General features: G+C 38.5%; 1 protein-coding gene across 1 annotated transcript; it reads left to right on the plus strand.

Annotated features, from left to right (window-relative positions):
• Positions 1–903: 903 nt before the first annotated feature.
• LOC148047069 (vomeronasal type-2 receptor 26-like) lies at positions 904–21,155 on the plus strand. Its single transcript, XM_087707721.1, has 5 exons — positions 904–1,038; positions 14,101–14,568; positions 16,196–16,408; positions 18,906–19,032; positions 20,251–21,155. The coding sequence occupies exons 1-5, from the start codon at positions 904–906 to the stop codon at positions 21,153–21,155; spliced, it is 1,848 nt and encodes a 615-aa protein (XP_087563847.1).
• Positions 21,156–22,430: the final 1,275 nt, after the last annotated feature.

Consider the following 22,430-nt stretch of genomic DNA (forward strand, 5'->3'; position numbering starts at 1 on the left):
GTTACAGCAAACCCCTACTGCCCACCATGAAAGCTGGAACACCCACTAGTGGGAGGTAGGGACCAGGTTGACTACAACTGATCTAGTCAACTAAATTTCAGTACTAAATTTGCACCAGATAAGGGCCAACAGAATTCAAGTGTTGCACTTGCACAATTTGTGGTAACGTAGAGACTCTAATCTGATGAACTATTTAACTTTCCCCCCAGTTCTCCTTGATCTTCTCCTAACATCACATCTTTATTTATTAATTGATTTATTTAAGTCTTTGATTATTTTCTTGGAATTTAATGTCATTAATCCTAAACTCTTAATATTTATTATTTCTTTTGGTTGTTTTTTTTTAAAAAAAAAACTTAATTGTCAAACGGATGCAAAGGTAGCATACATGCCCAATAATAAATACAATGAAAAAATAATTATGAGCCTAAGAAACAAATTCACTTTAACTTCCCCACTTTAACCATGAGATGTTCCTTTCTGTTTAGGTCTGGTCTCAGGATAATAATGTAGCACTTCGGGAAGAAGATGCAGCCCAGCAGTCCAGCACCCGAGGCCAAGATGGAGAAGACTTGGACAATCACCATGGACTTTCCTTTGGTGCTCAGGTAGGTGGGCAGGAAGGAGATCCAGACACTGCAAAAGACCAGCATGCTGAAGGTGATTAGCTTGGCTTCATTGAAGGCCCCAGGAAGGTTCCTGGCCAGAAAAGCTACAGTGAAGCAAATGGCAGCCAAAAAGCCCATGTAGCCAAGGACAACATAAAACATGGTGACAGAATTTTCGTTGCATTGAAGGGTGATCTCTCCAGGCTGGGAGTGCAGGTCAAAGTCAGGGAATGGAGGAGAAATTACTAACCACGTGGCAGAGATAAAAATTTGACCAGAACAACCACAAAGGATGATGGAGTTGGCCAAGCTCTTCCCCAACAATTTTCTGACTTTATTCCCTGGTTTTAATGCCAGAAATGCCAGCACTACTGTTATTGTTTTGGCCAACACAGAAGACACAGCTATTGAGAACACAGTGCTAAACACTGTTTGTCGGAGAAGGCAGGTGGCTTTCCTTGGTCGGCCAATGAAGAGAAAGGAGGACAAAAAGCAGAGCATGAGGGAGACCAGGAGAATGTAGGAGAGATCCTGGTTGTTGGCTTTGACAATGGGAGTTTCTAGGTATTTAATGAATATAATTAAAATGAATCCTGTGATTAAGAACAGGAATAGGGCAAAGAAGACCAAGGTGATGCCCAGATGTTCTTCATAGGACAGGAAAGTTATTCTTTTTGGGATACATTGGACTCTGTTCTCAGTTGGATATTGATCATCTGGGCACCTAGTGCATTTTTCGGTATCTGAAAAAAACAAAGTAATATTTATTTTATAGTCTCTCACATTTCATAAAATACCTTTGGATGGCAGCTTATAAGAAGAGATGGGTAAGCCATAGTAAATGGTAAATAGCAGCCTGAATACACAAGTAAAACAATTTTTGTCACTGAACATCTTAAAGCAAACTCTGGGTACCTTATGTCCCAGGAAAAGCCCTCAATATATACAACTATAAAAACAAGGCTCCCAAAAGGAAGGACAAAAGTGAAATAACTGGTGCCACAATTCACCAATGAACCTTCACCAATGAAAACCACCACATTTTCCTCCTGCACTGATTTCACCTAATCCCAATGCTTGGAGGAAGAAGATGTCCAGGATTTTAGAAGGGCTTGTTGAAATTTAAGAGGCAGGGTGTTAAACAGTTTCAAAAAAAAGGCAGGCTTCAAGGAAAATATCTACAACATCTGGAACATGTCCATTATATCTGCTCTGGTGGGAAAAGCAGATAACTTGAGGGAGAGGAGGTCCAACTGATACCAGAAGTGGTATTCAGCCAGTTCTGACAGGTTCTGGAGAACTGGTAGCAGAAATTTTGAGTAGTTTGGAGAATCAGCAAGTAGGCTGGCCCCACCTCTGCTGCCTCCCAGACTCCCAGCTGATCCTCTTTTGTTGCCCTAAACAGGAGAATGGAACTGGAAAGCAGATTAATGGGGTAGGGAGGAAATGGGGATTTTGCAGTATCTTTCCCCTGCCTCACCCACAAAGCGACACCTACAAAGCCATGCCATGCCCACAAAGCCATGCCCACAGAACTGGTGTTTTGAATCCTACCACTGAATGATACCCTAGCCCTATGCAAAGTCGGGCTTTACAGGTGAATTACACTACAATTGGAAAGAATCTGGGAGTCTGTCCAGCTCACAACTCAGAAGTACAATATGATAAAATATAGGAAAACCAAACATTTGCATGCTATTGCATTCTGGACTATTCCTGCTGATCTTAAAGAGCAATCCCATGTGGAACAATCTCAAGTGAAGCACACTGAGAGCTTTTGCACCAGAGACAAATTCCTTGTGTGTCCAAGCACGCTTGGCCAAGAAAGTATCCTATTCTATTCTTTGATCTGTGATGTAAAAATGGCTTGGGTGACCAAAATTGATTGACCCAATACCATTCCACAACAATAAAAAAATTCAGATGTTTCTAAGAAAGCAAACATGAGTGACACTTCCAAACTGACAAGGAAAAGAGAGATTTCCTCCGGCAAGAGTCATTTTGTCCGATTCACCATTCTTTTTTGCCACTTCCTACCTCATCATTCAAGTTATTTTTCTTAAATCTCAAATAATGGAAAAAATTTGACATGTTAAAAATAATCAAGCATAAAGGTATTGTTAATATTATGCACATTGATCAAATCCAGTATCCTTCTCTACAGAGCTACCCACCTTCCTGAGTAGAGATGGTCCCTTCCGGACAAGGGACGCAGTCATAGCAGCAAACTGGTTCTTCTTCCCGAGCACGTTTGACAAATCCAGGAGGACAATTTTCCACACATTTAGACTGGGGCAGAGACTAAACAAAATAATAAGGAATGACAAAGAAAATATGTTAGGACTCACCATCCATAGAAAATGGAAGTCAATATAAACATAAGCCAAGTAGTTTCTGGTCTTCACTTAGTAGATATGAAATCTCTAACTCATTCCAGATTGTAAGAGAAGCAACCAGTTGCACATTCTTCATTTACCACCTCCCTTTTGCTTTTGGTGTATCACATTGCAATAATGGATTTTCTATTCTATTTTCTAGAGGGGTGAAGCTGAGAAAAGATTTAAGTATAAAGTGACAACCAGTGGGTTCCTCCTCATAACCGTATTAACTTGCATTTCCCTATTCTTCATATATCTGTATTTGAAAATATTACAATCCAGCATCCCATGATGGACAAGGCTGAATTATTTTAAAATAGTGTTCCATATTATGGCATCGGAAGGCTACTGTGTTCAATAGTAGTGAAGCCTCTTAAGCTATCTAAAAAAGCTATGAGGGTTCTATTTGCCACACACAATTCTCAGGGAAGGTCATCCAACATGGTGACTAGGCTTAGATCATTTGAAATGAACCCTAAGTCTTTTGAAAACAGCAAGAGCTCACCAATATTTTGCCCACCTTTAGCAGCTTTAGCCGTGAAAGGGCATCTTGATTGATAATGAGTCTCTCTCTTTCAAAATTGCCCAGTTGCTCTGTGATAGGACCTTTGTTGGGGAGAACCACCCAGCTCATGATGTTTGGGTCTGCTGTAATATCTCCATTTTTGTCCAAGTAGAGATCCTTCCATGAAAAATTATAAAATTCATTCTTCTCCAGAAATGGATGAAACTGGAATGGAAATAATCAGGAATATTTTTTAAAAAAAAATAAATCTTAGTTTCTTGTCTCTTTTCAAATTTGAATCTTTCTTCTTCAGTTGTCCAACTTGAAGATGAGAGAACAAGTTTTTCCACTATCTTTAAAAGTGAAAAACAAAGGTATAGCAAAAAGTTTCAATCATATATTGACAAAATATATGTTTTTGTTGTTCAGTTGCTAAGTTGTGACTACATTGACAAAAACATGCCAGTCGTCCCCTCCCGTCCTCCTGAGTTTTTTTTCAATTTCATGTTCATTGCATTGATGACATTATCTAACAATCTGATCCTCTACTGTAGATCAGATGGTTCTCCTCCTTCTCCTGTAGATTCCTTCTCAAACAGAACTTGATGGATCCTTATTAGAACACCATACCTGCCATGGTTGCAGCATTGGAGCTCCCAATATCTTTTTCATTTCCTTCCTTCTCCACTTGGATCTGGAGGAATATGCAACTTTCAAGGCATGGACCAGAGTCTTAATGAGAGCGTAAACATGGTGCTCATTTCGGATACAGATCCTCTTCCTTTTGTTTTGGGTCTCCAGTGGTGCTTTCTGGGTGCATCTTCTCCGGCCTTTGACAGAAAAGACCTGCTTTGAAAAAGAACACTTGAAGGTCTTGTATTCCAAGTGGCGTTCCACAAAGAGTGCAGGTATAAAGTCATAATCTTTTGGCCTTTTCTTCCCCTGAAAATTAAAGGTCCAAACACTATGGACATATTTGAAAATTCCATGCTTTTTCATCTGATATTTTCCCAAGACTGCGATGATCCAAACTTTTCCTTTAATGTGTCCTGAGAAACATTCAATTATTAAATTGAAAGGGATAATTTTGTCCAAAAAGGGAACATATTCCATGTAGTGAACAAAGATGTTGACTTGTCTCCACTTAGAGATGGCATTCCTGATGGGTTCTGTATGTACAGTCATTGAGAATCGTTGTGATATAACAACACAAATTCCATTTCTGAAAAGCATAGGAGTAAATGTCCTCAAGAAATGCTCTCCCTCCTCTGTGTCTGAAGCAAAGAGACCAATCAAGGTCCATCTGAAATGGAGGAGCAGTTGGATAATTCTTGGGTAATGGAACCCTAATTTGATGAACATACGATAGAAAAAGGGAAATTGACTTTTATCACTCAGATCTGCTGAAGACATTCTACTGCTTATCTGAAAATGTAATTAAGAATATTTGGTAAAACGGAGGTTAGATCAAGATCAAAAACTTATTATTATAAATAAATATAGCTTCTTCAAATCATTCTAGAGTAATTTATCTTTAAATAATCATTAGCCATACAAAATATAAATATTAACAAGACCACATATAAAAAAGAATAAAAGGATCAAATTAAGCAAGAAAAAGAAAAATGCAAATCATATTTCTGTATTACCCCTACAATTTACTACTACCAGATGCACATATGAATAGATAGAAAAACACAGAACAAACTTGTGGAACTTTGTAGATAGCTATTACTGTTGACATCTGGATGGAGACATCACTATCAGCTACATCTAGAAGAGCCAAAAGATTGTCTTTCCTTCCACAGCTGTAGTTGGGAACATTGGCTTCTCCAGCAGAGAGAATGTCCAGCAAGGCCTCTGAAGTGCTAATGGTGCTCAAAGAGTTGTCATGGATGTTGTAGCCAAGTGTGAGATTTTGTAGGAGCTTGTGATTTTTATTGACCTCTTGAATGTTGAAAATGAAGCGTATGATTCTTGACTGATCAAAAGGTAAAGTACTGTAAAAATGTTAATTTTATCATCATCAACAACAACAATAACAACAAAATATTTAATTTTATTTCCATTTCTCTCCAAAGCCTATTAAATGTTAATCCAATACTGATTGAAAAACAGAAGCACATAATAGTCACCTATCAACACTGAATATTCATGAGTATTGGGAAGATTAGATAGTCCTTCACCATTTTTAAGAATCAGAAATGTATTATTATTTGTAGCAGTACTAATTTACATCAACCCAGTAAGTAGCTTTTAAAATAATTCAATTATTCAGGGAGAACTATTATAATAGGAAGATAAATTTTGATAAGTGACTCAGTGAAATAATTCTAAAAAAATGTCATCAATTCCTATGAGGATTGGACATTGAATATAAATGAGTAGTTATAAATATGTGGAAACAAAAGTCAGGAATCAATTGATGAACTCCTGCATTAGACAAGAAAAAGAAAAATCTGAACTTTTTCAGCTTTTTTAATGCCACATAATTGGATTTGAGTTCCTTTCCACAAAATAAGACCAAAAAAGGGAAGATTCAAAAATTAGAAATATATCTGAAACATAGAAATAAATTAAAAAGAAAGAAGAATGTTAGAACTGCAAATGAATGGAATACAATTGTATCCCATTGAATGACTTACGACTGAGACAGACTAGAAGGAGCTGTATTGAAAGGCAATGTTATATGCAATAGTCTTGTTGCACTGATGATCATACTAACGAGATGGTCTCCTGGCCTATAGTAACTCCATGGTTTCTTCCCATCTTTGCTCTCCAAACTGAGTGGGCACTTCACTCTAAGCTTCCCATAGACTGACTTCGACATAAGCAGTATCAGAAATAGATGAAGGAGGTCCATAATTCATGAAGCTGAATCAATTCCTTTCCTGTTTTGGAAGATGAGCAGCAAGAATAGTTAGAAAGATTAAAAGCACTTCACTTTTATGGAGATGGAAAGATGGAGATAGCAGTGTTATTCTGATTCTGACATAGATAAACCAAGCTTCATTTGGAAAGAAGAGAAAGATCCACTCAAAAGCACAGACACTGATTTTCTCAGAACATGTGGCACCAAGAGTGTCACTCACTACATTTATTCTTGTCTCATGCAAGATTCCTGCCCTGTTGCTTCAGTCTGATGTTTCCACCAAAGGTAGTCCATTAGACGAGTAGCAAAAGAGGTCGCAGAGACTGGGATTGTGATAATTACAGTGAGAAGCAAATTATTCCCCTAGGATTCAGAAGTTATTCCAGGCCTTCATGTGCAGCGGAACACATTTTATATAGATATAAATACCGATATAGATATAGATATACCCCTGGGAGCAATGTTCTGTAGAATTGTTGTACTTTCTGCCAGTACATGTGAAGAAAGGGATACTGGAGAATACCCAGCTAATGACTTCTATGTCCTTCATCCTGATGTCTAGAGTGGATAGAATTTTTTTTCTTGTCACTGTTTGTGCTTTCTTTCCTTATTGATGTAAAACACAGAGAATTTATATTTTGAACATTCTTAGTCTTTTTTAAAATAAACATTGGATGGTGAGCTCTGCAGCTAAGAAGGTGGCAGTGCCTACAGAATGGTGGAAGCAGGAGAAAGTCATAGAATATATTTTTTTTATTTCCCTTGACACTGTATGTCTTATCCTTCTATATTAAAACTTAGACACTTTTTATTTTGAATTTTATTAGTTTAATAAATAAACTGTATGCTGTATGCTGTACCTATGATAGAGGCAATGTCCATAGCATAATGGTTGGTGTGACCTGATGTCTTCCCACTGGTTAAGTGGGACCCGCTGTCCCTCATTCTGCATGTATGGATGGCTTTGATGGGATGGAGCCCATTTGGCCTTCCCATCTCTGAAGCTATGTTTGAACCTCCCCCCCTCCAAGACCACCAAGTGCTTCAATGATGCAGTTTGGAGTCCATGTGTTCCCTGTGTATTTGGGTATGTCTTGGGTGGATTAGGTTTTTTAAAAAATTCTTTTACTACTGCACTGGCATCTGCTTTTTTAGTAGCAAAAGCTTCCACATAATTACTAGAAGTGCATGTGATAATCAGTAGGTGTGTCTTCTGTTTACATGGGGACATATGGGCAAAGTCAACTTGGATCATCTGGAAAGGGTATTTCTCCTCTAGGGAATCAAGAGGGCTATGGCATTTGTCATAGAATATAGAATAATAGGGTTGGAAAGGATCTCAAAGATCTTCTAGTCCAATCCTCTGTTTGAGCAGGAGATCCTATACCATTTCAGACAAATAATTGTCCAGTCTCTTTTTGAAAACCTTCAGTGATGGAGCACTCATAACTTCTTAAGGCAAGCTATTCCATTGGAGGTCTTCTAATCCAACCCCATGCTCAAGCAGGACACCATTTCAGACAAGTGGCTGTCCAGTCTTTCTTCAAAACCTCCAAAGCATCTACAACTTCTGGAGGCAAACTGTTCCATTAGTTAAGTGTTCTCACCAATTTCTTCTTAGTTCTAGGTTGTTTCTCTCCTTGGTTAATTTCCAACCATTGTTTCTTGTCCTGCCTTTTGGGTGCTTTGGAAAATAGTTTAATCCTCTCATCTTTGTAGGAACCCCTCAAATATTGGAACTGTCCTATCCTGTCACCCCTACTCCTTCTTTTCATTAGGTTAGACATGTGCAGTTCATGTAACCAGTCTTCATACATTTTAGCCTCTAGTCCCCTAATCATTTCTATTGCTTCCTTACTTTAGAGTGGACTTTAGAGTGGATTACAGACTACAGAGTGGACTACAGAGACTGCCAATTTGCTTGAACTCTGAGCTAGTTCTTCTGTTCCTTCTTTTAAAATACTTGTGATATCAACTGTTCTCCCAATAAAGTTTTTTTTTAATGTAAAAGGACAGAATATTAAAGAAATATTGATTTCTGGTTTTTTTCAGATACAGAAAAATGTATTCAGTGTCAGAATAATCAATATCCAAATATGGACAGAGTACAATTCATCCCCAAAGTTACATCATTCCTGTCTTATGAAGAACATCTGGGCATCATCATGATCTCTTTTGCTCTACTCTTGTTCCTAACCACAGGCCTTATTTTATTCATATTCCTCAAATACAGAGAAACTTCCATTTTGAAAACCAACAACTGGGACCTCTCTTACATCCTCATAGTCTCCCTCCTGCTTTGCTTCTTGTCTCCTTCTCTTTTCATTGGTCAGCCAAAGAAAGGCACTTGCCTCCTCTGACAAACAGTTTTCAGCATCATCTTCTCAGTTGCCATTTATTCTCTCTTGGCCAAAACAATCATGGTGATGCTGGCTTTCCTGGCCACAAAACCAGGAAACCGAGTGAAAAAGATGACTAAAGAAAAGCTTGACCAATACGATCATCCTTTCTTGCTCTGTTGTCCAAATTATCATCTCCTCCATCTGGTTGGGAGTTTCTCACCCATTTCCTCAATCTACTCTGATCTACTTTCCCAGCCTTGAGATAATCCTGCAGTGCAACAAAGGGTCTGTTGCCATGATCTACATAATCCTCAACTACTTGGGGTTCTTAGCTGCCATTTGCTTCACTGTAGCTTTCCTAGCCAGGAACCTGCCTGGAGCCTTCAATGAAGCCAAGCTGATCATCTTCAGCATGCTAGCCTTCTGCAGTGTCTGGGTCTCTTTCCTGCCCACCTACCTGATCACCAAAGGGAAATATATGGTAGCTGTGCAGGTTTTCTCAATCCTGGCCTCCAGTGCTGGTCTGTTGGGTTGTATCTTCATCCCCAAGTGCTTCATTATCATTCTGAAGCCAGACCTGAATACCAAGGAGCAGCTTACGACTAGAAGAAATATAGAAATGTGAGACAGAGCAAATTTAACTCTCAGCATGTCCCAACAGACCAAATCTAGAAAATTGCCCAAGCTGTTCTTCATACATGAGTTAATTATTTGCTTTAAATAAATAAAGTACATGAAAAGATCTTGAAATAATGGTACAATTGGCTGCTGAAATTTGAAAGTTGCAGCCAATAATGCCAGTAGCCCAGTTTTATATTATTACATGTATCTCTTCCTTTGAACAGCATGGTGGGGTTATTGGTGAAGACATGTACCTCTTAATAGGATTTAGAGCTCAAACCTGAGTATCAGCAGATGTTTCTCTCCTAGAGCACAAAGAAAACATATCTGCTACAAACTCCACAAAGACATCAGGATGGACAACTGGCCAGTAAATTCTCAGCTCCATCCAGTTGCCACAATTCTATCCTGAATTAAGGGATTACAGTGTCGTAGACATGGAGTCACCAAAAAAATCTTTTAGATTGTAACAATCTAAAATCTCAGGGAAAAGGGCGGCCTATAAATGCTAAATAAATCTAAATCTAAACGTCCACCATTCTTGTCAGTTTATCATAATTATCCAAAAATCTCTGCCAGGTTTTTTTGTTATTCTAATAACGGAGATGGAAGCATTGGGGGGAAGAAAGATTCTGGGAGTAACTCATTCTCTTATTGTCTCAAAGAGAAGCCAAAGTCAAGCAAACTGACCATTTGAAGTAGCTGGGAAGGGAAGTCTGCAAAAGGAGTTCTCCCCCACATATTTGGATCTAAGGAGAAGACAAGAACTACCTTATTTTTTGCTCCATAAGACACACTTTTTGTCTCCCAAAAGTGGATGGAAATGTCTGTGCATCTTATGGAGTAAATATTGCCGAAGCCACACCCACCCGCTGACCCCCCCACCCATTGGCCATTTTTGGCCTCCGTGTATCCTGTTTTTCGCCTCCTGTGCATCCTGGTTTTGGCCTCCACATGCCCCATTTTTGGTCTCCACACATCCCATTTTTGGCTTTCATGTGTCCTGTTTTTGGCCTCCATGCACCCCATATTGGCCTCCATGCACCCCATTTTCCGTTTCTGCAGATGACTTTCTAAGAAACATCAAATTTTAAAGGATCTTACATGAATATTGAAAGTATGGAATGCTAAGGGAAATAATTATATGCTTTTTAATTACCTACATTAATACAGAAAGACACAGTGTGTAAGGATAAAAAATTATCTCTGCTCTCTAACTTTTTCCCTATTTAACCACAATACTGTCACTTTCTTAGTCAGCTCTCATGCAAAAGTTTACATTTCTAGAACAGATGGGAAAGGAAATTCCGCTTTGGACACAAGAAATTTTAAAATCAGTGCCAATTTAGGATCAACACCCAGAGATTTCATAGAAAAGAAAATCATAAACAGGCCCTACTCTAAACTTTAGGCAGGGTTCAAGTGTGCTAATTGCTTCCATGGCATTAGAAAAAAAAGGAAGCCCTAGGGTTAATTGTCACCAAAGTAGAGTGTCACTACAGTCTATAGTTCTGGGTGACTCTCCCCAGCAGGAATTTTAAAATCAGCTCCAATTTAGGGTTAATATTTGGAGATCCCATAGAATGGAAAATCCCAAAGAGGACCTTCTCCTAATATTAGGAAAGGTTCAAGAGTACAGATAGCTTCCTTGGTGTTAAAGGACAGGGAGCACTAAAGTTAAGTGTCAACAACCTAGACTGGCACCAAACTCCATAGTTCTGAATGACTTTCTCCAGCGGTGTCTGGAGACAATATACCACAATGGAGGACAGCAGAAGTAAATTTCCTAGGTGTTGAATCATCTTTCTTGAGCATCACTTTCTGACAAAAAGGGTGGCAACCACTATAGAAGAGTGTCCCCAGGGAGTGTATCTGTGATCTATCTTTGACATGCTTTTATTCAGTTATCCCTTTGAACATAGAGCCCTGGAAGAAGTTCAGAAAACCCACAGGACAATTTGCCTCTTACTCTAATTATTCCCATCCCCATCGTCCCACTGAAACATCTTCTGCTACTTCTCTCATGAGTGCCTTTGGATGTAAATATCAGACTGAAGCAACATTAAAGAGATCTTCTATCAGAAAAGGATAAATGCCACTGATCACCCACTTTGTGGCACACATTTTGAGACAGGCAGGGACTCTGTTCTTGAATGAACCTTCCTCTAATTTCTAGATGAAGTTCAGTTTGTCTCTGTCTCAATCAGGAAGGCTACTAGGATTTATATCTTGTCAGAGTGCTTTGAATTCTTCTCATTCTTCTTTAGTAACAGGAAGGGGATTGATTTAATCTCATGAATTATGGAATTGCTGCTTCTGATTCTGATGTTGCTAGTGTCACAGACAGTCTCTGGGAACCTTCGATCAAAGTGTCCACTGAATTTCAAGCACCAGGATGGACAAAAACCATGGAGTTATTACAAGCCAGGGGACCATCACATTAGTATAATCACTAGGGCATCAACAATATCACATACAAAGTTCAGCTTTAACATGACTCCTGCTTGTCAGTCTCACATGTAAGTTATTCAGCAAGGAGAAGTTCCATTCTCTCCATTTGCATTTCTTATTGTTCTTCCATGATCTGACAAACCTTGAATCATTTTAATTTCCATGGATTCTCTTTTTTTTTGTGGAACAGATTCAAATCCAAAGATGGGGCAGAAAAAAAATATGTGAGAGAATTCCACATTTCTGTCTTCTCTTCATCCAATCCCGAATTTATGACTTTTATTTACAATAGTGATTGTTGTCATTTCCCCTGCCCCACTAATTTCCATATTTTTTAATTGCTGCTCACTAATGTTTGATGTATGCTCTTATAGGAATGGAGAGTGACTAGTTTGATAAATAGCTTTTTGGGGTCACTTATAAAATATCTTTTTTATGCTAGTTCTTCTTTACTGAATAAATTATTTTGGGACCAAATTACTGGGCTGATCAAAATTAACATTGCTACATATTATTGCGTATTTGTATTTTTTTTACTCTGATGGAGGGACTATTTGCATCGCATATTCTCAACAGACACAAATATTAAATGTGATGGGTGATTAACATTTGCCTCTGATTATGACTCATTAGGCTTGTGCAGAAAAAGAAAATTCAACTTTAAAAAGTATTCTTATTGATGTTGATGATGCTGAAATTAACATGAAATATTTTTATGTTAGCTTACCTTATAATAAGGCAAGAATACTACGCTTTATTTTCATTATTCAAGTGGTCAACAAAAATCACCAGCTCCTGCATAATCTCACACTTGGTTACAACATCCATGACAATTATTTGAGTGAACTTGGCACTTCAGAAGCCTTGCTGGACATGCTGTCATCTGGAGAAGCCAATGTTCCCAACTACAGCTGTGGAAGGAAGGACAACCTATTGGCACTTGCTGATGGAGCTGACAGGGATATCTCCATTCAGATGTCAACATTAGTAGGCACCTACAAAGTTTCACAGGTTTGTGTTCCCCTATCTGTGAGCAGGGTGGTAGTGTTTGATTAATAGATCTAACGATACTTTTCTATAGAATTCAACAGCTGCTTTTCATTATAGTCACTGTTGCTTTCATGGCTGGGAATTGAGTTAAAAGTGAGCGGGAGCAAGGATCAAAGCAGAAATATCCACTCATGCCATGCTAATAGCTTTAGGCCTTCTACTGCAAACTTGTGAATGTGAGCAGAGGCTCTGTATTTAATCAAAACATCTTCTGTACAATAGGAAGGTTCTGCAGTGATGGAAAACTCACATTTTGTACATGATCTTAGCCAAAATAATATTTCCACCTCTGAACAAATTCTATAGTCATGAAATGAGTCCTAATAGATTAACTCACCTACCATTGATAACACATATACTGTATGTCTTATAGACTCATAGTAACCATTAGCATCTATTGGAGCATCTGAAAAGTTTCTTGGGGGTGGATGAAAGGATGTCTGCTGCTGCCCCAAAGGCTTAATTAGAGATTTACATGATTTATTCTTTGTCTAAAATCAAGACATATACTCACTGGTACAAAATTAAAGCCATGGAAAATTGGGAGAGTTCCAAAATTGTGTTAAAGGTGGGATTTTTTTAAAAAAAAAATCTCTTGGATTGTAGAGCTGACAAATTATAGTAGGAGCTGCAATATCCAAATCTCTTCTACAACTTGAGAATGGTGAAAAGATCAATTCACAAAGGGATATATTTGGGCTACATAAGCAAGAAAAGATATAGCAATCCTCAAAAATTACATATAATATGGCCCTTTATTGGAATACAATTTTTCCGTTGACATCTATACATGCAAATTCAACTGTGTTAAAATGTAGAGTGAGACAGAAAGATGATTTCCATTTTTATTATATTTTTGATTTAATTTGTTCCTAGTATTACATTATTATATGCTAATAGTATGTTTTAACGTATTAAACAATGTCTAATCAGCCATCTATTTTAATCTATTCATCAGAACCATAGTTGGATTTATTAAAATGTTATGTTTTGGATTTGAACTGACCCCAAATACAACACAGCGTTCTTCATTCCTTTTCAGATTAGTGATAAAATTGGTTTAGATGCTCTAAGTGATAAAGATCAATTTCCTTTTTTCCATCGGATACTCCCCAAAGAAGGGATCCACTACCCAGCAATTGTCCAATTGCTCCTCCACTTCAGATGGACCTTGATTGGCCTCTTTGCTTCAGACACAGAGAAGGGAGAGAATTTCATGAGGACTTTCACTTCTATGCTTGTCAGGAATGGAATTTGTGTTGTTATATCACAGCAACTCTCAAAAACTGGACATACAGCACTACTCAAGGATGCCTTCTCTAAATGGAGACAAGTCAATGTCTTTATCCACTTCATAGAATATGTTTCCATTTTTGAAAGAATTCGTCCTTTCCATTTAACTCTTGAAAGTTTGCCAGGACCTATTGAAGGGAAAGTGTGGATCACCACAACTTTGGGATTGTATTCAATAAAAAAGCACAAACTTCTCAAATATGTCCATAGTATTTGGAACTTCATTTTCCTGGCAAAAGAAAAGCTACTGGACGATGCCTTTGAACCATATTTCTTTGTAGATCCCCGGTTTGCAGATCAGTCTTTTCGCTGTTCTTTCTCCAAGCATGTCTCTTCTGTCAAAGGTCGGAGGAGATGTAGTCAGAAAGCACCACTGGAGACCCAAAATAAAAAGAACAGGATCCAGCTCACAATTGAATATGATCTTTACAATTTCATTAAGACTGTGGTTCATGCCTTGAATGCTGCATATTCCTCCAGATCCAGGAGGACAAGGAAAGAGGGTGAAGAGAGGTTGGGGGCTCTAAAGCTGCAGCCATGGCAGGTGTGGGTCTTGAGAAGGAACCATCAAAATTAGTTCCTTTTGAGAAGGAATCCAAAGAAGGGGAATTATCTCAACCCACTTATGACATAAAAGGCCAACAATTTTGGCCAATCTAATTGATCAGGGAATAATTTTCCAAAGAGTTTATATAATGACAGATAAACTTTGAAATTAAACAGTGCTGATTTTAAAAGGATATGTGCATTTTTGAATATATTCTGTATATATTTGTGGGAAGAAAAATCCATCTCATCCTTTTTCAAATACCTTCTTAAATGAGATACTAGTTTGTCAAGTCCTAGTTGCTAAATGTCAAATATATACTGTATATATAGGAGTTGACTCCTACAGCATTTTACTCTATGGGGAAATCATAAATATATTTCTGGAAATTGGTATTGTTTACATCAGATCAAATTATCTTTGTTGTTGTATAAATCGTTATAAATTTGAATCACGGGGTTGTATCAACTCTTCTGTATTAATACAAAAATTGATGACTAAGGAGACATTATTATTCAAAATTACTCATTTTTATGAGAAAAACTAAGTAATAAAAATTACTTGAGTACCATTTTAAGATAGTCTTGTACACTTAATCATGATACAATCCACCCCCCCCACCCCCCTTAGCTAGGCTTCTAATCACAGCATAAAAGTGTCAGTACTTTATGGAAATCAGGTTGTACTACAGGCATTCCCACAGCCTATTTAGGAAGTGTAATGAGATGTGAGAATGACTTTTGGGACAGGGAGAGGAAATGCTATCTACTAGGGAAGGATCAAATAAGAGCAGAGAAACCTGAAGCTGCATAATAGAAGATAAAGAAACTTAGAAACTATCCTTCTCAGGGGTGGTATTCACTTACCTTCCCTACCAGGTTGCAAATGTGAGTGCATACATGTCTGTGCATGTGTTCAGCCTTCTGCGCATGCGCTTTGGCTTGAAAATGTGCCTAAATGGGATGGCATAGAGCTGGGGTGTGTGAGGGGGGTGGGCCCACCCAGGCCCACCCACGATTTCCACTACCAGTTCAGGTGAACCAGTCTGAACCAGCAGAATACCACCTCTGATCCTCCCTAAATTTTGAGATTGAAAATAAAGTTAGTGGAAGATTTGTACTTTCAGATATATAAAATTGAGTTGAATTAGCTCATCTAGTTATGTTTCCTGTCTGGTCTAATAGGAAGAAGATTAGCCTAGAACTTTATTCTTGACAAATCCATGCTTTCTGGTAATCAAGAAGTTTATAAGTATACTTTTTCTGCTCTTCAATTTGTTTGTCATCTCCTCTGGAATATTCCCTGCAATTGACAAATGTTGTCAATGATATTTTCTCAACATATATATTTGTCAGCATAGGGTTGGCAGATTTTGTGGGGAATGTTCTGTTGGTTATGGTGATAATGGTAAGACCTGTTCTCCTAATTAAGCACATTTAGACAACGAAGAGATTCAAATGTGAAAAGACCACATAGAATAAGAAATAAAACTTTCTGCTTCTAAAATTTCTGGATGTTTCAATTCTAGTTTCATCCCTTTCTGGAGAAGAATGACTTTTGCAATCTCTCCCACTCTGAGTTCTACATGGACCAAAATGGAAATATAGCAGCAGATCTAGGCATTGTGAGCTTGCTGGTTCAATCCAAGGAGGACCCCATGGAAGAGTTTCTGGGGAGTTTTGAAAGGCAGAGACTTCTTATCAACCAAAATGATCTTTTACGGCTTAAGTTGTTCAACAAGGTAGTTGAAATTTTGGTGTCTTTCTTTGCTCAGTTTCCAAAGGCCTGAATATCCATTTCAAGTGACCTAAGCCTAGTAATCAAAGTGGTTGACCTATACTGAGAATTGAATGTAAGACATAGAAACCTTATAAGGTTTTTTTAGACTTCTTGGGAGGGTTCAGTGCTATTCCATTTTGTACACAATCTACAATTTAGTATCTCTATCAATCTGGTGGAAAAACACAAGTGTGTAGAATGTGTTGGTAAATCTTCAGGTTTCTTTGCATCAAATAGCAAAGAAGAAAGCAATTCTACTGACCAATGCCTGGTTTCAAGATTGAATCAGATTAAAGTGAATCATAATTGGAAGGAGGTCCTCTTGGTTCCATTGGAAAATAATCTTCATCTTGTCCTGGTTGGGAAAAGTGTTTCCTGAATAGGCAGGATCATAATCAGTGATGTTCCTAAACAAACCAGATCTGGTCAGTGTTATCACCACCTCTCTTTCACCCCACTGGGATACAGAAGTAGTCCTTCTGCTCCCAGAGGTCCAAAGTTCACATGAAATCACAATGACTGTTCTGATATCCCATAACCCAGAAAACTGAAATGACTGAATTAAAACAAGTCTTTGATCAAAAGGGAGAGAGAGAGAGAATTTGAAAAAAAATGCTACTTGGATTTGGCCGTTGTCTATATAGGATAGGATGGGATGGGACAGAAGGGAAGGGAAGAGAAAAGAAGAGAAGAGAAGAGGAGTTGAGTTGGAGGGGACCTTGGAGGTCTTATAGTTCAATCCCCTGCTTGGGGAGGAAACCCTACACCATTTCAGACAAATGGTTATCCAATATCTTCTTAAAAACTTCCAATGTTGGAGCATTTACAAATTCTGGAAGCAAGTTGTTCCACTGATTAATTTAGAGGGCACTTCATCTGAAAAGCCCTGGAATGTAATTGTTTATCTTGAGGGTTACCTAACTTTAGTCTCTCTCGGACAAAAGAAGTCTCCAAATTTAACTAAGAATAAATTATGTCTTCCTTTCCATGTCAGTTGGTGGCATTTAATTGTAGGTGTTCAAAAGAAAGCACTTTGTTTTTTCTACCTAGCTGGGCCTTAGAAATATCTTTTTCTGACACAGAATTCATTCTCATGTCCCACCGTCTGCAAGAAAAGATGTCTGACTTACTCTGTTTGAGGGCCACTTTCTCATGTCATCACCTCCATCTTATTTCACTCCAGTTCTAAAAACTGGACACTTAGTTCTGATCTTATTTCACCAGGATGGCAGCCATATACATTGAAGAAAAAATAGACAAATAAACAAAGAACATCTCTTTTAAAGTTGACTGCACTACTTTCAAGGAATTTTTCTTAATCTTTATTAACTCTTTAATTAACAGTTTTGGTCTACCCTGTTTCCCTGAAAATGAGTTCTCCCCAGATAATAAGCCCAATCTCGCTTTTTTTGGGGGGGGGTGCCAGTGGTGGTTTGCAGGCAGTATGCTCCGGTACAGGCATACTGGAGCCTGCCCGGAGCACTGGGTACCATTCTAGTATGGTGCTCTGGAGGGCCCACCTACCCGCCCATGCTCCTTACCTGTCTTTAAAGTCTTTGGCACTTCTGCGCATGCACATGACACATATAGCACCAGTGCAATGCTCTGCTGAGCAGCTGGAGCATTGTGAGACATCGCTGGACAGTAAGACACATGTGTGCCCCACATGTGGGTGCGTGCGCATTGCGTGCATTCATGTGGAGGATGCCGGGCCTCGTTGCAACCGATAACGGTTGCATTAGGATCCGGAACCCACCACTGGTGCATGCACTAAAATAAGCCCTCCCTGAAAATATTGCAACACAGCAACAGCCATGAGGTGACCATGCTCATCGCCTCCTACACCTCAAAAATAATAAGACCTTCCTAAAAATAAGGCCAAAAGCTTATTTCTGGGGTCAAAAGAAAATAAGACCCTGTCTTATTTATGGGTAAACACAATACTTTCAAAGGAGAGCAGTTTTGCAATGTTTTATGTAGTTCAGGGGGAAAAAACTTTTTGGATCTGCTTAGTCAGGTGTTTCTTTCTTCAACACAGTTTATTCTATTTTAATAGCTCAAGAAGAATCAGAGTTTAATAAATCTTTTACAATAATGAACAATAATGTTTATTCTCAAATTAATTGAAAAAATCTTCGCTTTATGAGGAATGAAGGAATTCATCGATGAGGAGGTTTTCACTTAATGCTTAAATTTTTCGCAATTCCTTCCCTTCAGATGTTATTAAGTAAAAAATTCCTTCACTGTAATCTTAGATGCCAAAAGAAAAAGGGAGTAAATTTTGATAGTTATTTTTTAGGAATAACCATAAATCCGTCATTAGTTATATTTCCTACAACTATTTGGAATGAGTTAGTGAAACCCAGAAATTACTTGGCTAATTTTCCTGTCTATCTCCAATTTCCATGGATAGTGAGCTCTCACATATTTTCTTTGGCATTCCTTCTTTTTCTTCTTAGTCTCTGCCACAATCCAGATGTGTGGAAAATTGTCGCCCTGGATTTGTCAAGAGGGCTCGAGAAGGAGAGCCAGTTTGCTGCTATGACTGTGTTCCTTGTCCGGAGGGGACCATCTCCACTCAGGAAGGTGGGTGACACTCAAGGAATTGGAAATTCTTCTGGAGGTGGATCCATTTGGAGTATTTTCCTGAAACTATATGTTGAAAGACACATTGATGTTAGCTGCTTTCTTGTTTATTTTCAAACTACACAATTTCTTTTCTAAAGGTAAGAATAGGAAAAAAAAAGCCTTGAAGGAGAAGCTGGAAACAGATAGGAAGGTGTAGCAGATTAGGCAAGCACTACTACTTCAGGATGAAACAAATATTTTACTTTTTATTTTGGATCTTTTTGTTATTAGTTTCGAAGTCGTGTCCAACCCATTGTGACCTCATGGACAATGTTGCTCCAGGCCTTCCTGCCCTCTATCATCCTCCATTTAAGCTCACACCTACTGCTTCAGTGACTCCATCCAGCCACTTCATTCTCTGTCATCCCATTCTTCTTTTGCCCTCAATCTTTCCCAGCATTAGACTATCCTTCTATATTTACATTTCTAGGAACATTTGAGGTATTTTGAAACCTGAGGAATTGTCTTAGGTCTGGAAGGATTGTTGCAATGCACTCAACATAGGTCATTCCTTGAGGGTCACTGAGACGGTATCACTGGTCCACAATAAGATGATGTGGACAGTTATGGGTGCACCTCATTATACCGAAATTATTTTTTTTAGAGATTTTTAGAGATTTTATTAATATTTGTAGGCCGCCCTTTTCCCTGAGGGGACTCAGGGCGGCTCACATAAAATCAGGGAGGGGGAATACAGACATTGACATAGAGACATATAATAAAATAGTAAGCAACATACATTCATCACTATGACATACATTTATCACTATTCCCAGTACCTATTCCAGATTATTTTCAGGACTAGCTTTCTGTGACAGCCATTTAGATTTCATAAAATACACATCTTTTGAATCTAGTATGTTAAGAATGCTATTTGGAAGGTCTCAGTTAGTTTGTTTAAAAAGATTAACTGATTAATTATTTACCTCTATTAATGTAGTTCCTATGGAAACTGTGCACATTACACAGGGAATTCTTTGGGTTTTTGACTTTCCCCAATCTGGCCTTAGCTCTATATGGTTCAAAAAAGGATCTTCCATTTATTTTCTTTCTGTTGGAGATGTGAAGAAATTCATCTTGGAAAATGCTCCTGGTATCAGATGTTGTCTCAAAAAGTATTCCTTGAAAGGCAAAAAGACAGACTATTAAATAAATACTGGTTTTTGGTTTTCTCAGATGTGGAAAAATGTACCAAGTGTCCAGATGATAAATATTCAACTAAGAACCAAGTCCAATGTTTCCTCAAAGTTATATCCTTCCTGTCCTACGAAGAACATCTAGGCATCATCCTGGCCTCTTTTGTACTAATCTTGTTCCTAATTGCAGGCCTTGTTTTAATCATATTCATTATATACAGAGAAACACCCATTGTCAAAGCCAACAACCGGGACCTCTCTTACATCCTCTTGGTCTCCCTTCTGCTTTGCTTCTTGTCTCCTTTTCTCTTCATTGGTCAACCAAGGAAAGCCACCTGCCTTCTCCGACAAACAGTGTTCAGCATCATCTTTTCAGTTGCCATTTCTTCTCTCTTGGCAAAAACAATCACAGTAGTGCTGGCTTTCTTGGCCACAAAACCAGGAAACCAAGTGAAGAGATGGTTGGGGAAGAGTTTGGCCAACTCCATCATCCTTTCTTGTTCTGCGATCCAAATTATCATCTGCTCCATCTGGCTGGCAGTTTCACCCCCATTCCCTGAGTCTGACTTCCACTCCCAGCCTGGAATGATAATCCTGCAATGCAACGAAGGCTCTGTTGTCATGTTCTACATCACTCTCAGCTACTTGGGCTTCCTGGCTGCCATCTGCTTCACAGTGGCTTTCCTGGCCAGGAATCTCCCTGCAGCCTTCAATGAAGCCAAATTGATCACCTTCAGCATGCTGGTCTTTTGCAGTGTCTGGGTGACATTTATCCCCTCCTACTTAAGCACCAAAGGAAAATATATGGTGGGTGTTCAGGCCTTCTCCATCTTGTCCTCCAATGCTGGTCTACTGGGCTGCATCTTCATCCCCAAGTGCTATATTATCATTTTGAGGCCAGATCTGAATACAAAGAAGCAGCTTACAACCAGAGGAAATGTGTAAATGTAACACAGATGAATTTCAACTCTCAACACAGGAATAGCAAATCTTACAGAATATGAAGGAGGGGGATTTGAGATAGGTAATGGTTAAGCAAATAGGAATATGAGAAAAACTCTCATACACTTCAAGCAATATAAAGGAAAGTAACAAAACATTCTGAATGTATCACAAAATTAACACAAAATTCACATAAATAATAATGGTGAATGTAGTTGTGGCCAATATCCACATTCCCCACAGAAAGACATTTAGCTTTTTAAAGGGAGAAACTTCTAATTTCCAAATTTTTCTGTATAACAACAGTTTTTCAACTGGACATTTTGTTTTATACACATGTACAAAGAAATGTATATATACAGACAAACAAACAAACAAGCAAACAAGCAAACAAAGAAACACCACCAATTCCTTAACCTTGACAGTGGTTGAGGCACCAGATAGAAAGTGGGAGACCTTGAATTCAAGTCCCACTTTAGCATGGAAGTCAGCTGTGTGACCTTGGACCAATCCCCCTCTCACAGCCCAAATCCTCTCACATGGTTGCTCTTGTTGAAAATAGGAGGAGGAAAGTTTTCATCAGTTCTCCTTCTATCCTGTCATGTAGCATTAACAATAGCAATAGTACCTATATATTGTTTGGAAGCTTTACAGGACATTCTGAGTGGTTTACAATGTAAGCATACAGATCATTTATGAAAATGTTATAGAGCCCGGGACCCAAGACAGAACCTTGAGCTATCCCAGTGCATACTTCCCTCCATTTAGTTGTGGTTCCATTTGTGGAGTTGCTCAGCCAACTTCAAATCCATCTGTGGCTCTGTCTGTCCCACATTGTCCAAGCTTAACAAGAAGTAGGATGCGGCCTACTTTGTCAAATGCCTTACTGAAACTATATCTAAATAAACTACATCTACAGCATTTCTCTTATCCACTAACTTAGTCACTTCATCACTTTAATTATTTTTAACACCATGTTATATCATATTGTGTTTGCCCCACCCCCTTAGTCTAATATGATCAAGGTCTTGATTATGGTTAAAAAGCAGAGACAATAGTATTAATAGTACTCATACTGTATAAGGAACAGATTTGTGTGTGTGTGTGTGTGTGTGTGTGTGTGTGTGTGTGTGTGTGTGTGTGTGTGTGTGTGTGTGTAAAATGTTATATAGGCAGTACCAAAGTTTGGTGGCACCAAACTCCATAGCTCGGTCAGACTTTCCCCAGCAATCTCTGGAGACAAGGGAATAGGTTGAAGGACAGCAGAAGTCAATCTCC

The sequence above is a fragment of the Thamnophis sirtalis genome, unplaced genomic scaffold, assembly GCF_051295495.1.
Source record: "Thamnophis sirtalis isolate CommonGarterSnake01/CBP01778 unplaced genomic scaffold, rThaSir2_p1.2 scaffold_3, whole genome shotgun sequence".
Taxonomy (NCBI): Eukaryota; Metazoa; Chordata; class Lepidosauria; order Squamata; family Natricidae; genus Thamnophis; species Thamnophis sirtalis.

Excerpts from the sequence above, each read along its gene's own strand:
- LOC148047069 (XM_087707721.1), top strand. The coding sequence starts at position 904 with ATGGAGTTGGCCAAGCTCTTCCCCAACAATTTTCTGACTTTATTCCCT. Across the intron at positions 16,409-18,905 it reads GGCTTAAGTTGTTCAACAAG|TCTCTGCCACAATCCAGATG; the intron begins GTAGTTGAAATT and ends TTTTCTTCTTAG. Across the intron at positions 19,033-20,250 it reads GACCATCTCCACTCAGGAAG|ATGTGGAAAAATGTACCAAG; the intron begins GTGGGTGACACT and ends TGGTTTTCTCAG.